This window comes from Oncorhynchus kisutch, linkage group LG15 (assembly GCF_002021735.2).
Source record: "Oncorhynchus kisutch isolate 150728-3 linkage group LG15, Okis_V2, whole genome shotgun sequence".
NCBI lineage: Eukaryota > Metazoa > Chordata > Actinopteri > Salmoniformes > Salmonidae > Oncorhynchus > Oncorhynchus kisutch.
Genome location: NC_034188.2, coordinates 55,197,074 through 55,214,116, shown reverse-complemented (window position 1 = coordinate 55,214,116; position 17,043 = coordinate 55,197,074). Strand labels below are relative to the sequence as shown.

General features: G+C 42.8%; 1 protein-coding gene across 2 annotated transcripts in view; it reads right to left on the bottom strand.

Annotated features, from left to right (window-relative positions):
- Nucleotides 1–2,278: 2,278 nt before the first annotated feature.
- Nucleotides 2,279–17,043, bottom strand: part of LOC109906059 (immunoglobulin superfamily member 11) — an 85,534-nt gene continuing 70,769 nt past the window's right edge. For both annotated transcript variants that reach the window (XM_031790587.1, XM_020503712.2), the window contains 6 exons: nt 16,563–16,726; nt 11,404–11,611; nt 10,819–10,974; nt 9,551–9,673; nt 7,674–7,821; nt 2,279–6,194 (listed from right to left, as the gene is read on the bottom strand). In XM_031790587.1, the coding sequence (XP_031646447.1) occupies nt 5,669–6,194; nt 7,674–7,821; nt 9,551–9,673; nt 10,819–10,974; nt 11,404–11,611; nt 16,563–16,726 (1,325 nt within the window). In that variant the 3' untranslated portion in view covers nt 2,279–5,668. The remainder of the gene's footprint in view (nt 6,195–7,673; nt 7,822–9,550; nt 9,674–10,818; nt 10,975–11,403; nt 11,612–16,562; nt 16,727–17,043) is intronic.

Genomic DNA, 17,043 nt, shown 5'->3' with positions numbered 1-17,043 from the left:
TCTGAGGTTGGTAACTCTAATGAACTTATCCTCCTCTGCAGAGGTAACTCTGGGTCTTCCTTTCCTGTGGCGGTTTTGATGAGAGTCAGTTTCATCATAGTGCTTGATGGTTTTTGCGACTGCACTTGAAGAAACGTTCAAAGTTCTTGACATTTTCAAGATTGACTGACCTGCATGTCTTAAAGTAATGATGGACTGTCATTTATTTTTTGCGTATTTGAGCTGTTTTTGCCATAATATGGACTTGGTCTTTTACCAAATAGGGCTTTCTTCTGTATACCAAAACAATGAATGAGTATGTGTGTCCAAACTTTTGACTGGTACTGTATATGTGAGCAGAGTCCAGTGTGTGTGCATAGAGTCAGTGCATAAAAGGGTCAACGTAAGGTAGTCAAAGTAGCCTTTTGAAATTATATTTAACAGTCTTATGGCTTCGGTGTAGAAGCTGTCCAGGATCCTGTTGGTTCCAGGCTGGTACCGGTTGCCATGCGATGGAAGAGTGAACAGTCTATGGCTTGTGTGTCTGTAGTCTTTGACAATTTTGGGGGCCTTCTTCTGATACCGCCTGGTATAGAGGTCCTGGATGGCAGGGAGTTTGGCCCCAGGGATGTACTGGGCCGTATTCACTACCTATGTAGCGTCTTGAGGTCAGCGTGGCAGTTGTGTTGTTGCTTACCCTCACCTCCTGGGAGGGGACTATGGTGTTAAGCTGTCGTCAATTAACAGCATTCTTACAAAGGTATGGAGTGCAATAGAGATTGCGTCATCTGTGAATGTGTTGGGGGCGGTATGCAAATTGGAGTGGGTCCAGGGTGTCTGTGGTGATGGTGTTGATTGTGAGCCATGTCCAGCCTTTCAAAGCATTTCATGACTATAGATGTGAGTGCTACGGGGGGCGCCAGTCATTAAGGCAGGTTACCTTGTTGTTCTTGGGCACAGTGACAATGGTGGTCTGCTTCACACAAGTTGGTATTACAGACCAGGTCAGGGATAGGTTGAAAATGTCTGTGACACTTGCCAGCTGAGTGTACAAAACATTAGGAACATCTCTTTCCATGACAGACTGACCAGGTGAATCCAGGGGGGTTGCAACTTAATATTCGGAAGGAGTTCCTAATGTTTATTACCAATAAGATCATCTGTACTCATAAAAAAACTAAGTCTTAAAATGACTAAGTCAATGAGCACAACTACAGTTAGAATGTATTAACAGTATTTATTCACTACAACTTCCAGTGTTAATGTCATATTTCATATCAATCAAACTGTTAAGTACAATACATATTTTACATATTTACAATGTTTACTATTGGCAATATAATATCTATATAAGCACAACCTGATGAACTTATGGCCACAGTAGACAATGCACCATCACTTGTCTGGGTTTTGTGGTTATCCCTCCTCTCTATTTCTAGTTTAAGCAGTTGCGTTTCAGGCCATGGTCATTATGGGACAAATCCTAACTTTTAAGTTGAATTTTCACTCTGTCTCACATTGACATCAATGCATGACTAAGTAAACATGTGAGTGGAAGTTAGGATTCGCCCCAAGAGATGTCTAACAGAGGACACAGATGCGCTCACCTCATCTGACCTGAACCTGTGGCTCTTTAATAATTGTTAAAGATCAGTTGTGTGCTTGTCTGTGACCAGACACAACAAGCTAGTGAACAACCCTGGGGTTATCAGCAGAGTGCCTTCAGAAAGTATTCACACCCCTTGACTTTTTCCACATTTTGTTGTGTTACAGCCTGAATTTAAAATGTATTTTTTTTGGTATTGGCCTACACACAATACCCCACAAAGTGGAATTCTGTTTTTCAACATTTAAAAAAATTATTTATAACTGAAAAGCTGAAATGTCTTGAGTCAATAAGTATTCAACCCCTTTGTTTTGGCAAGCCTAATTAAGTTCAGGAGTAAAAATGTGCTCAACAAGTCACATAATAAGTTGCATGGACTCCCTCTGTGTGCAATAATAGTGTTAAACATGATTGTTGAACAACTACCTCATCTCTGTAGCCCACACATACAATTATCTGTAAGGTCCCTCAGTCAAGCAGTCAATTTCAAAAGATTCAAGCACAAAGACCAGGGAGGTTTTCCAATGCCTCGCAAAGAAGGGCACCTATTGGTAGATGGGCATAAGAAAAAGAAGCTGACCTTGAATATCCCTTTGAGCATGGTGAAGTTATTAATTACACTTTGGATGGTGTATCAATTACACCCCAGTCACTGCAAAGACACATGTGTCCTTCCCAACTCAGTTGCCAGAGAGGCAGGAAACCACTCAGAGCATTCCCAATGAGACCAATGGTGACTTTAAACCAGTTACAGAGTTTAATGGCTGTGATGGGAGAAAACTGAGGATGGATCAACAACATTGTAGTTACTCCCCAATACTAACCTAATTGGCAGAGTGAAAAGAAGGAAGCATGTACAGAATACAAATATTCCAAACATGCATCCTGTTTGCAACAAAGCACTAAAGTAATACTGCAACGTGGCAAAGCAATTAACTTTTTATACTAAATACAAAGTGTTATGTTTTTGGCAAATCCAATACAACACATTATTTTCAAGCATAGTGGTGGCTGCATCATGTTATGGGTATGCTTGTAATCATTAAGGGCTAGGGAGTTTCTCAGGATAAAAAAGAAATGGAATGGAGCCGAGCACAGGCAAAATCCCAGAGGAAAACCTGGTTCAGTCTGCTTTCCACCAGACACTGGGAGAATAATTAACCTTTCAGCAGGACAATAACTTAAAACACAAGGCCAGAAATCTACACTGGAGTTGCTTACCAAGAAGACAGTGAATGTTCCTGAGTGGTCGAGTTACAGTTCTGACTTAAATCTGCTTGAAAATCTATGGCAAAACTTGAAAATGGCTGTGTAGCAATGATCAATAACCAACTTGACAGAGCTGGAAGAATTTTCAATAGAATAATGGGCAAATATTGAACAATCCAGGTGTGCAAAGCTCTTGAAGACTGGCAGCTGTAATCACTGCCAAAGGTGATTATAACATGTATTGACTCAGGGCGGTGAATACTTATGTAAATAGATATTTCTGTATTTCATTTTCAATCAATTCAGGCTGAAACACAACACGTGTAACAAGTCGAGGAGTATGCATACTTTCTGAAGGCACTGTACATAAAAGAGTACATACATAAATCATATGGATGCACTCTGACGTTGAAACAAGTCTCTGAACACCAAACAAACTCAAAGAATACTCTCCAAAGTTGTGCGTATTACCTGATAATACTGAACAGTGTTTTAGTCTCATGGCCGCATGATTAAGTTATGAATATAATCTTGGTTCCCTGATGGAGGGAATGAGACAACACATAAGCCAATGAGCTGAGTGAGTGACAGAAAAGGAACCGTTTGATAAAGGTCTATCTTTCACATCAACAGTCCTCCTAATGTGCTTCACCTGGTTGATCTTTATTGCTTCAGGATAGAAAGTTCTGCTCACCATCCATATTGCTTTACTTGAGGAGGTTTAATTGAATACGTCTAATGGCTTCTTACTGGGGCATATTTCAATTAACTTCAATAACACTTAACTTGAGCACATTGAATGGCCAAATTCATACTGTGGAGACCACAGCTATTATTGGGTGCAGTATATGTAAAGACTGAATGAGAAAGAATACTGACCCCAAATACAAGAGACGTTTTTTTTCTCCCTCAGGAGTAAGTGTTGTTTTTTTGTTGGTTGAAATGAATAGTACAATTTTTTAAATGTAATATCACACAATATCAAAACAATTTGTCTTTCGAGCGAGAGATTAAGTTCAATATTAATAAGACTTTAAATGCAAAGAGCAGGACAGATCATTTTGTCAAATGAATATAAAAACCTAAATCAGCAGTTAGTTTCAGGTATATAAAAAAAGATGGTCCTCGAAGCGTTCTTACCTCCAATAGCAACACATTACAACACTGCTGGAACAAACCTAGATTTTTCATTAACAGGTGGTATTCATTTCATTTTCAACTACCATTGGGGATACTTAAGTTAACTTATTTTAATGCTGGAATTTGTAACTGTGAAAAAAATCTAAGTGCCCTGGAAAACAATTGGTAGAGTATGCCTTAAATGTATGTTAAATCATTGTTACAATCAACAGACACAGACAGTCATTTTAGTATACGGGTTTCGGTGATACGGTGATTTTGTATGAATTGCACTGCCCAAACATGCAGCTTCACCCACAGAGGACACCTAAAAAATGACATCCCTTCTTTACAGACGCAATACAACATCCTACAAAACCCAGTTTAGTGTCTGTTAACAGAAATGAATAGACCTCTTAAATTAAGCCGCATGAGTTGTAAAATATGCATCCATTGGAGATAAAATTTTAAAAAAAGTATTATTCTTAAATTCACAATCTAGCCTACCAGTAGTTACAATAATTCCAGTAGGTACAAAACAGTGATTGTTAGCATTCTCAAGGGAAATCCCCTTTAAATATACATTTTCTGAAAGGATGTATGAAATAAGATATCCCACATGTTTTCTTGTCCAACAACACTGATGTGAGATTTGGGTTTTGTTAAAACAAATCAATAGCAGGTTGACAATAGCACGTACTTCCATAAAACACGGTCAGTACGACTCAAACTGCAGATTCAAGTTTCAGGGAAAGGTGTTTTAGCATAATGGGATCTTCAGGTAAGACCATAGTTACCAATACTGGACCTAATCAATGTAAATTCCGAACCCTTACCGGTTTGTGCTGGAGAGGCTCCATCTCTTCCATTTGTAACGCTGTAGAGGTAACGGGGGGGGGGGGGGGGGGGTGCATAGGTAAGACCGTTCCATAATGAACACATAGAAATATATCTGTGTACACTGTTCGTAATGGCATGACTTCAGAGGAGCTTTTCGATGAAAGTGTGTTACCGTGCAAAACAAAACGTATGAACATGTTGAAGTCGGAGCTAATGGACAGAATCAGAAACCCCCCCCTGTCCAGTCACAGGATCAGCTTACTGTGTTGTGCCATTCTGTTGTCTTTGCCATTTGGTACTTCACCAGAAATCCCTGTAACTCTCTGCTCTTCTAAGGCCATTTCCACCACTATGGTTCTGTTCATTTAAGACCACTACAGTGAATCAAAGAACATCTGTCATTTAAAAAAAAAGAAAGATACAAAACGATTATAATCACCGCAATAGCTGAGTGATATGAAATAATAGCAAGAATCCGGGTTGTTTGTTTTCAATGGAATATACAGTACATGCTCGTTCGGATGCTTCTTTATGGGACTTGCAGGGCTCGGAGCGTCTAGGTGTGGTTAAAACACAGAGATTAAACGGTTAATGCTCACTGTCGTGATGAGTCCAAAACACACAGTCACAGTCACCTGAAACGTCATATGATTATGTGTGACTTTTGTACGATAATCCCACTGGTTACAGCCATTTAATGCAAGGAACCAGTGAGAGAAAACCATACCCAAGAAGAGATACAAAACCAACCAATAGGAATAGAACACCTGGTGCTGCTTTGAAACGGGATCCTGTACTTGGAGACGTTGGCATTAGATGAAGTCGGTAATGTAAAATCCCATTTAATGAGTAAAAAAAGGGAGAAACAGAGACGAAGTGGGGAGGCAGGCTGGTGCAACCCAGTAAGAGTTTACTTTAGACCAGAGAGCCTGCTCTGCTCTGGGCTGGCACCAAGACGGGCACGGCGCCCATGCGCTCCAGCGTGGCCTGGCTTACGGCGTACGAGTGCGTGTACCCGCCATGTGATGCCACCGTCACGGGCTTCAGGCTCACCGAGCCATTGCTGCGCACCATGGTGGGCGGGGAGGGGGCGGAGTTGGTGGTGACCACCAGAGTCTTGGGCGGGGGGAGGGTGTGGCTACCATTGGAGTAGGACTGACATGCCAGGGGGGCGGAGCCTGGCGGAGCCAGTGTCCCGTGTCCTGTGTGAGCTGCATGTCCCCCCGTTTGACCTGTGTGACCCGCTTGCCCCGTAGGGAACGTCTGGCGTGTGTCGCCATTGTAGCGGGTGTAGGAGTTGGTGTCGTAGCTGGGCTTGGGGTTGTGCCAATAGCGGCTGTTGTAGGTGTTGGTGGACGTCAGGGTGTCGTTCTCCGAGGATGAGGCGTCGGCGTGAAACGCTTTCACTGACGACGACCTCTTAGGGGGCAGGTCGTCCTCTCTGTAAAGCACAAAGGGCAAGAGGAGGTCACTATAGGGACTACAGAAATGACAGGAGGTTAAAATGGAGTGTGAACAGGTTTTCATATCCCACCCAATCTCTTAAGTAATACGGCACTCTTTTAACGTATTTCTATCAACATCATAATATGTGATGTACGTATTTGGTGCTTTTACGTTACCAAGTGTGTTGGAATATCCAAATATCATCTTAATACTCAATTAGGTTTCTCTTCCAATTCTGACTGTTCTGTCAATGCCCTATGATGTCATCCGCTGCTTAAATTCCACTGGCATTTCTTCTTCTTCATGTTTGACTGAACTGCAAATGAAAATGGACTCAAAATGGACTCAAACATTGGGATCGGTTTTTAAAAAACGGTGTTTTTAAATAGGAAAATCGATCTATTCGTAACACCAGTCTGAGCAGTCAGTGTTCCTTACTGTGAATGTTTCATGGGGAAACATTTTCAAGAAGATTTTGTGTTTGATCTCCACTAACAGCGTTTGGAACGCTCTCTCTTCGCAGATGAAATGTAGTGAGCCTGATAGCGTAGGAGATGTAACAACGGGATGTAAGTGAGACAGTGTATTCAATTGGCATGCAATATGCGTGCCTTGTCTTATTTCGGGCTTAGAAATGAATAGTTAAACAGCTATAGGGGGCACCTTTTGGAAAACCTACATGAGCCAGAGAGACATGATTTACTTCTGGCTTCAGATGAGCCACAGTGGCCTGTTGTGTTTGATCAACAACCACAACTAATGTTCACTTGTATTATAAATGCATGGTATCATCTAGCCGGAATAGTGCTTGCAATGATTGGGATGGCCTAAATGACAAAACAAAGACAGGCGGTTAAAACTGGAATGACAAACAACAACAACAAAAACGGTTTAGGAGGTCCATTCTTCAAATTGGTATCACTCTAAGAGGTGTAACATTCACTTCCACAGCTTGGTCCTGATCAATCGAGTTAGAGAACATGTTAAATGTCAGTGGTATACATGAAGCGGTACCACACACAGACCACATTTCAATGCAGGGACATTATCAACACCCAAATGAGGCAGATGTTATCCCACTAGCTCAGAGCTGAAACATTTCAACAATGATTTATCTTCAAATTGATTTATGAACTCATTTAGGGGAAGAATAGCAGGCCCTTTAAACAAGCGACAGAGAATTCACACAGTGTTTGAAATGAAAAATTGGGGTATGATGAAGAGAAAGTTGGTGAGTTTGAAGTTTGAACACCTTGAACATATGGATAAAACTGACTACAAAGGGGTAATCGTACCATTTCAAGGATACAGTATATCTCCGTTTTCAAGACTTATCTACTACATACTCTGTGTAGCCTATCAAATGCACGGCACCAGAACAGTTGTGGTGAGTTCAGGTTCTAATGTTTAGACTAGTGTGTTGACAGAGATGTGTGGCAAACGGCAGAAAGCAGGAATCCAATGAAAGACCCACCTGATCTCGTTGGGTATCTCCTCCTCCTCGTATTTGTTCTTGTTCTTCCAGTAGAAGAGTGTCACCAGCACCAGTAGGGAGCAGATGATGACAGCCAGCACGCCCGTGGCGATGGTGCCAGCTATGAGACCCACTCTCTGGGGCTGGGCTGAAGGGCCAGGGGAGAAAGAGAGAGAGAGACTAAGTCATGTTCATTAAGTACAACACAGAAGAAGATGGACTGAAACAGGGATGAACCTCTCCAATATGAAAGACTTTGATCTCCAAAACAAAACGTTTTGCTATGGTGTGCACTGATGAACGGGACCCAGATCACGAACGACCGGTCATGCCTCTACAACAGCTACTTTCAATACTGCTAGCTCCTGAACCACAGCACAAACACCTATTCATCCGTGGAGTGAAGCCACTCTAGTAAGGCCTGCATTATGACATGAATAAAACATTGAGGAGCTTTGGTTGAATGCCAACCATATGCCCTGTGGTTCTCCAGGAAGTAATGATGTCCCCCTCCATCTCTCTTCAGTGTTTACATGGGGGGAGGGGGACATCATTACTTCCTGAAAAGCTGTGTTTGTACTGTCTGCATTTCTCATAATGAGTTATATACACACAGTGGCCACTGTCTATTTGATCAGGTCGCTTTTCATCTGCATCCTCAAAGGTACTTGATAATACAGTACATTGAATATATCCATGGATGCAAATGGTTCTATTCTGCTACCATAGTGAATTGGGGGAAAGATTAAAGTGGCCTGAAGTGTGATTTAATGTGGCTGTATGTCTATTAGGATGTTTGAATTTGACCATAATATCTGTACCATACTACCTACGAAACCAGTACCATTGTGTTTTTATCAGCAAATGATTTGATTGTGAGTTTTAAAAACCACAACTTTAGACGTGTATTAATGCTAGTTTCTTCCACTATGAGGGCCGTTTTGGTCCGTCTGTTGTCCTACTACTCAGAGGGAATAGCACAGTGGCGGGAGTTTAATCATACGCTGAGAGAATGATGCTTTCATTGTTTAAGGCTGAACAGATGGCTGAGTGGCGATAAAGCTTTTATAGGATCACTCTCCTGATCTAACAGTGGGTCGTCCTCCTTGACAAACAGACAGCCCCCCCGAGCCTCTGTCAGAGCACTCACCACAGCCAGTGACAACTGGTGACATGCCATTTACTCCTTTAAACAATCACAAACCCCAAAACGAGCCACTCACTGAAGTTGTCAGTGGTATCAGTGACTGTCTACTCTAAGGCAGGGTCAGGCGAGTGCAGTAGCAGTAGCAGTAACTCAGGTGACAGTGTTACTACCCACTGGCAGGGGTGGAATTGGGAGAGGGGGAGCGTGGGAACAACGTTTTCCTAGAGTAGCTGAAGGCTGGGACTAAAAACACACATAACTAATATAAAATATACCGTCTGTGAAATTGATGTAGTATGTACAATGGGGCAAAAAAGTATTTAGTCAGCCACTAATTGTGCAAGTTCTCCCACTTAAAAAGATGAGAGAGGCCTGTAATTTTCATCATAGGTACACTTCAACTAAAATCACATTGTAGGATTTTTTATGAATTTATTTGCAAATTATGGTGGAAAAATAAGTATAAGTAAGTAAAAACATAAAAATGTATATTGGTTATTGGAAATGATGCAGACAATTGCATTGATAGATGCCACAATCTGTCTGCAATATTAAAGCTGATCTACCTCTTAAAATAAAAAATATCCAGAGTATTTCCAGAGTGAAACCCTTTTTAACAATAACATGTGTATTCAAAGGATTTAACATTGATACGTTCCAAGAGTGTTATTTTATTCAGAATGATACTGCACAAAGCTGTGCTTATGTCATCATTATCTTGGGTACTTACGTGCCACAACCTGCAGGTTGAGTAGACAGGTGCTCTTGGCGATGGCGTTGGAGGCTGTACACTGGTACAGACCAGAGGTACTGGTACTGATGTTCCTCAGTGTTACGGTCCCTTGCATCTGGTCTGGGGTTTAAACACAAACCATGCCAGTCTAGGGTTAAAACATCACCGGGGAACACCATCCACAACCCCAGAACAAATAGACAAGACACAAAAACATCTAATTAAAATGCATTGGGATTAAATATGCATGAAATTCCTTTAGGACTAATGATTAACGTAAATATGCTTGTAAAGTGTTCCAAAACATTCATACATTACTTGAATTGAAATAACCAAAATGATTTCAAATAATTTAGGCAGTTGAAATAATTGTTGAGCAAAGCTTATTCAGCATTATGCAGATATGTTACTTCAAGTAACAGTATTATTCAACTTGCTTTAGGATATGGTACTGTAACTGGGACTACTGGCAAACCCCCAATAGAGGGCGCCAAATCACTTACCGTAAAACAGCTGGTGTATATTTTGTACATTATGTAGTACCTTGCTGATATAAACCCAGCTACAGCGCCATTGTTCATTCGTCTGATACTTTATGGAGTATTACGTTATATTACACTACTGCCTTACACTAAAGGCTACCACAAGAGCATGGAACAAATCACATAAGCACTAAATCCAGATTACTGGCCTAGATTTCACCAGTACCCTTTTCTCTGCAACATGGGCTGTTTTTGCAGACAGATATCATGGTGGCAGTGTTGGTACAGTTGATATCTACTGTGTAAAACAACAAAGACTGACAGGAGGAGGAGTAATGAAGGAAACCTAAGCCGATTGGTCCTTGTCGAGGGTAGCCTTGTGTTGAAGTGAGCAGTAGTGTAGTACGGAAAGAATCACACTGTGCTGTGATGACACAGCTGGAGAGAGAGAGGAGAGGCCACTGCACTGCACGGCTCACACACACACACACACACAAAACTGGGTCCGCATTAAATAAAAAACTTCTCAGAGTAGGAGTGCTGATCTAGGATCAGTTTACCTTGGAGATCATAATGAATAAAATGACAGGAACTCGTGACCAGCTCCTGCTCTGAGACGCTTTGTGAATGCAGGCCCTGAACTGGACCAGGGTGGGTGGTGGCACCCTGAGGGGCAGAGTTGGGGGCGGATGGGCTGGGCCACGGTGACGTTACCAAAGATACCTGTTGATTTACCAGCGAAGGTGGGGCAAAAGGGCACGCCCACAGCCAGGGGTTTAATACCTTGCATGGCGGTGTGGGGCAGCTTGGGCAGCGACTCCAGCTTCTCCCAGGCGTAGGTGGGCGTGGGGATCCCCTCCTCGCTGCTGCACATCAGCATGATGTCAGCGCCCACGTCCAGTGTGCCCTGGACACGGCATGCAGGCACCGAGGGGGGCACTGGAGAGACCGGAGGGAGAGAGAGGGGTATGGTTAGTACCTTATCGATCAGCACAGACAGATCCTAACCTACCGAAGAGGAATCGGGTCTTACATTTTACGTTACATTTGAGAAATGTAATAGATGATCTTATCCAAAGCAGGTCTTGTTTTTATAGCACACACATACAGAACTGTGGTGTGCCAACATGCTGTAAGAGTCCTCTTTAAAACCAGCTTAGGAGACTCATTAGTCAAACTAAAAAGCTCATGTCATACGACAGAATTCTTACAATATGCAATGCGTTTACACTTCCTAGTTTTAATGCATTCATTTGTATCACAGTAGGCTCTGTAGCCTGGTCAATAGTCAAGTTATAGTGGCCAGGCTATACATGCATAGTATTCAACTCCTTAATTGTAATTCTAATGCAGCAGTGAGTGTTTTACCCAGCACGGTGAGGCCGATGACCCCGATGTTGCGCCCCCCTCTGTCGGGGAGGTTGTTGACCAGGCACTGGTAGGTCCCCGTGTCTGACAGCTGGGTGTTGTTGATGAAGATAGAGGCACTTGTGCTGGGCATGGTGGCCACGAAACCCACCCGGCCATTCAAGTGGTTGGCTAGACTGAACACTTGGCCACCTTGGTAGATGATCACCTGCGATGAGAAAGCCAAAAAGGCAGAGATTCACTCACTCCGTTTCTATGGAATATCATTAGTTTGACCTAACAAAGAGCCCTATGGATCGATATGTCGGTCATTAGGTGGTCATTAGGAACGTGCAGTGTGCAGGTTCTTTCTGTTCTTTTTCTAGGATGTGCCAAAGACCTACCTTCTATGGAACATCAGTCGTTTCCTGTCACTGTACATCCAGGTGTGACTTTAGGAAACTGTGGCCAACTGTGTCCATCCTGGGTTAGCAGTGGAAAATACATTACCTTGATGTCAATTGATGCACAAACATAATGTCTGAATTGTTGGATCTTGGGAAAAGAAAGGGTATGACAGTATCTTAAATCTGAATGGGAAAACAATCACAGATTTTTTTATTTAACTAGGCAAGTCAGTTAAGAACAAATTCTTATTTACAATGCCGGCCTACACTGGCCAAACCTGGGCCAATTACTTTCCTCCTTATGGGACTCCCAATCCCGGGCGGTTGTGATACAGCCTGGAATGGAACCAGGGTGTCTGTAGTGACGCCTCTAGCACTGAGATGAAGTGCCTTAGACCGCTGCTCCACTCGGGAACTGAAGTAATGTAATCATATAAAGTTTTTAAAAAGCCTTTCTCTGGTACACACTAGAGATAAGTCAACAAGTAATGTTGAATTAAGTTCATTAAAATGCAATACTTCATCCCAGGGTTAAATAAAACCAAACAACAGAGAATCAACAGCCAGGCAAGTGAGTCCATGAGGATTCTGCACACGAAAGACTGCAGGTGCAACAAACATTCACAAGAGGGCGACGTAGTGTTGCAGTATAAACTGAAGCATCATTTGACAGCTGAAAGGATGGAAGGTGGTCCAGCCGTGTACAACATGGTTGTTCTTGGATAATAATATACAGAATGATCATTTCGAAATGTGCTGAACTATACATGTATTTTACATTACAACAAGCATGAATTTAAGAGCAACTTCCATGCACAGCTCAGTGGTCAACATACTGTTACAATGATACACAACAAGGAACTAAAACACCAAACTATGGTAACTATGGTAATAATATGAAGATGTCTAACGCCATTGACATGATCAATTCATCAGCAATGCAATTTCTCCTCAGAAAAGTGATGCCAAAGTGGAAAAACATCCCGCAAAAAAAGAAGTACTATTGAAATGAGACCTCGTGTTGATTTGAGCTCTTCCAAGCTGCGTGTTTGAGAGTCCGGGATGTTCAAAAGCTTTTTTGTTGCGTTGAACTCTGATAGAAGCAGCCATTTGTGCGCACCTTCTAAATAAATAAAAAACACCTAACCCTTCAGCCAGGCACACAAAAGCATGCTGGGGAATCAGGGAGGCTATTCAGCGTTGTTTGAAAGAAACCCCATTGAACTGTTCTGTTCAAAGGACCCAGGGAGCCACAGAACCGTCTCAGTAGGGCTGATGTTCTCCCCTCTCCCTTCCTCCCTCCATCTCTCCCTCCACACTGCTGCTTTACTGCATGTCAATTGCGGAGCCGCAATTTCCTGAGCGCTGTACACTTTGTCCTCTTATGTGCAGTTGAATAGGCAGCCCTTCAGCTGTGATGAGACCCAAACGCACCCGCAACCGCAGCAGCCACTCTGTATTTATGGGTGTGTGCGTGCGTGAGATCACCCTTCACTCTCGTGTGACCTCCTTGGTGACCTAACGCGTAGCCAGGAAAAGAGGTCATGGACAGTGTGCAGATGGCGGTGATCCCAAGTAAGAACTGGCCTGGCCCCAAAGACCATGTCCACCGCCATATCCCTCTGCCTTCCCATCCCGTCAAACAGCCTGTAAACCACTGAACAACCCCACTCCCAACACTCATCAGACATGACATAGGTTGTATTTATTAAGGCACAACATAAAGCAAAACATTGCAAAAGGTTAAAAACAAGCATTTCTTATTGGGCAAGTTCAGATAGTTTCGGCCCGTTTTTTTCAGTTTCATGCCTAGTGAAGAGGACCCTGGTCTGGATCATCTCCTATACTTCCTGTAACACCTAGCATCAGGATACAGCCGTGTTTTATTAGGGAGTCAAGAAGAATGGACAGATTCATTTCCAAGGCTCTGCATACCAGGCCTCACCATCCGCACGCTTTCTGCCTTAAAGTGTCAATCAGCAGTTGAAAGAACAACAAAGCCTTCTCCCCACCACCGTTTCGTTAAAAAGCTGAGGGATGGGGTTGGAGAAATGTAACCGCTCTGAAATTCATAGACAGAGCTATGGACGCGAGTACTGACCACCAATGCTGTCAAATGTATAGCTTAAACCATATTTTGAGGCTATACTGGTTTTGTTTACATTTACTTTGTTTTCTAAACTTTGGAATAAAATTTTAAAAAATGCTTCTATTTTGGGTCCTGATGGGGTACGATAGTTGAACTAAGCTCATGAGGCATTAATAAGTGATATTCTTCAAGAATCAAATGGGTACATATCAGTCCAACAATGCATGTTGCTACTGCAGTTTGCCCCTTTAATCTGAGGCTAAACACGGAGGATTAGAGTAAACAAACAGAAGAATTAGAAGAGCTCTCTTTGTGAAGGGAGCTGAAGCATCGGATCGTCAGTCAGCCTAAAAGGTTGATGGTTTATGAGTGTTGAGTGTTTTGGGAGAACCACTGATGTTCTCACGTTTAATCTAGAGCCGGGTGAACTAAACTCTATCAACATCTTATTTATATCTTATTCATAACCTCAGGGATGGTCTAAAAGATACCAAATACACGGAGCAGTCAGAGAGAGTCTGCACTTGTAAACAAACAGGTATGCATAGGCCTATGCATGGTAAGTGAGTAAGAGTTAGTGTGCATTGTAAAGGCTGCCTTTCATTCCAGTCCCAACATAAGAATGTTGACGTCCAAAAGACTCCCGTGGTTCTTTTAGAAAGACAAATCCTATAAATTAATGTTAAATCGTATCATTTTTATATCATCTAAAGATCATGGAACGGAATACTGTGATCAAACTTAACACGTGACAAAACGTAGGCCTTCAAAATGACCGTATGGTTTTCATTGTATTCTGTTTTCGACAAAGATTAATGTGTGTGTCACAAACGTACATTTCTGAGATCATTTGTGAAATGATGCATGGTGTACGGCTCGAACCATAACCATTCACGACAGCCATTTCCTACAGTGAGCTTGTGCTGTCGCAACACTGGCAGCGGTGTACACTCAAACCACAGTGAACTTTTCAGACAGCCCACCAGAGACCATGAAGAAGCAGTACTGGCACGCTTGTGATAGAAGTTTCTCCGTGTTACAAACGTTTACTGAACTCTTGCACAGGCACAAAATGCTGGTATGGATTACGACAATACCTTATATTAATGGTACTATTCCAATATAACTCTTAGGGAACAACTTCTGTAACTAACCTTTAATAAGCATAGCAACTGCAGACAATGACACAGTTCTTACCGATGTTAAGAAAATACAAAAAAGTTAGAGTTAAGAGGTAAGTATATTAGGTCATAATTGTATGTATTTACTAGCTTGTTACTGGGTAAATATTATACTGGTATTGACTCAAAACATACTGTATCTATTGCAGCGTGTGGCCAATTTCACATGCTTGTGCTGCACGCAAACTACTTCACCCATGTTGATGAGTGTAGGTGTCTTCAATACTTTACTGTACCTATACTGTAGTTCTGATGAGGTGTTGTCGTGCTAGCCTAGAGCTGACTGTGTCTTCTTCCTGTTGTAGTGGTGCCTGAAAGCCTGAGGTGGCGCACGCACACACACACACACACACAGCACATCTGTACTCCGCTGAGACTACGTCACCAAATGAATGTGGTGGAATAATTCCTTCCTGCTAGAATCATCCAGACACAATGTTTCCCGAGCCTCGTCGTTTACACCAAAAGGGTGCTCAGACAGGCGTGAAGGAGGTTAAGACAGCCGATGGCTCTACGTTAGCAAATCACTCTCCATCTGTGCATTTGACTGTGTCAAAACAGCCTCTGTGTACATACCTGTGCAGTGCAACCTTGTGTGTAGGTGTGGTGTGTGAGCATGGTGCGTGTGTGTGCACATTTGGATAAGATTGGATACTTTTCAGTTGCATGCACCTCTATGTATGTTTTCCTGAGTGTGGTTACTGTGTGTGTGTCATGTAAGTGTGTTTATTACTTCTCATTGTATGCATGTGTGTGCGTGTGCGTGTGTGCATTCACGCATATGTGTGCTCGTCTGCCTGATTGTGTGTGTATGCCTGTGTGTGTGTGGTGTGAACAGCTGCTCCAGGTTAATTAGTGCAGAAGATTATTACGTTATGTGGATGAGGTTAAACGTGTTGGAGGCAGGTGAGGTTGTGACGCCTGCAGCTGCAGATGAGAGGAAATCAGACCGAATCAAAGGGGGCCAGGAGAAAACTGAGTGCTTTGTTTCATGGCCTTACAACACAACAGCAACCGTCTTTGGGCATACAGGAGCAGCCGCTTACCTCCGGTTCTGGCACGGCTATAGATAAAGTCTGCACATGCGCCATGTTCACACGGAGTAGCCTGGTGGGCCAGGCGTGTGTTGTATGTGCCGTATGCCGCGCTGAAAACACTACAATACCCAGGGGACCTGGCACCGATGCGTGCGGTGTGATTATTGTCCGAGTGCGACTGATGTGGGTCACATGGGAATACAGTACAGTATATTCACAAATCCTCATTGAGGTGACCAGTCTGGCCGGTCAATAAAGTTGTGTTGAGAGATTTTGTTTGTTAAGGAGAGGGCGTAGGTGTATGGAACTGTGGAGAGGGATGTGATGGTGGTGTATGGGCTGGCAACCTTGCCTGAGACCTTTAGACTTTCAACAGCTAATGCCTAGGCTTTAGCTCAGAGGGTTGACACGGTTTTGAGGCACACAGACTACACAGATCATATACACATGTTAAGAGGAGGGTTACCTGTTCGGGCTGATTGGCATTGGACAGCGGGATGACCATCCAGATAATGTTGAGGTTGTTGAGGGCAGCGCTGGTGGAGAAGGAGCAGGGCAAGATGGCCGCCTGGCCGCGGGCTACCTGTATGCTGCTCTGGGTCACTGTGACATCCAATGCCCTCACGCTCACTACAGAGAAAAACATACAGAGAGATTTAGTGGGTGGATAGAAACATTTCCCGTAAACATTTACTGTGAAATATTTAACAGAAAGCCGTACTCCAAAGCATTTAAATGCTTTTGATATAGCCTAAAAGTAAGGTTAACTCATTTAGACTAAATGATCACTGAAATCCCTGCTCTTGGAGTTATTGGTGAATCATGGGCAGAAAGTAGGGCTGCATGATGTTCTCCACTCTCCCTTCAAGAAATTGTTTCTCAAATCTCCTATGGTTGAAGAGTACAGTTCCAGCATACTGTACCTCTAAATGGATATGCAGTATATT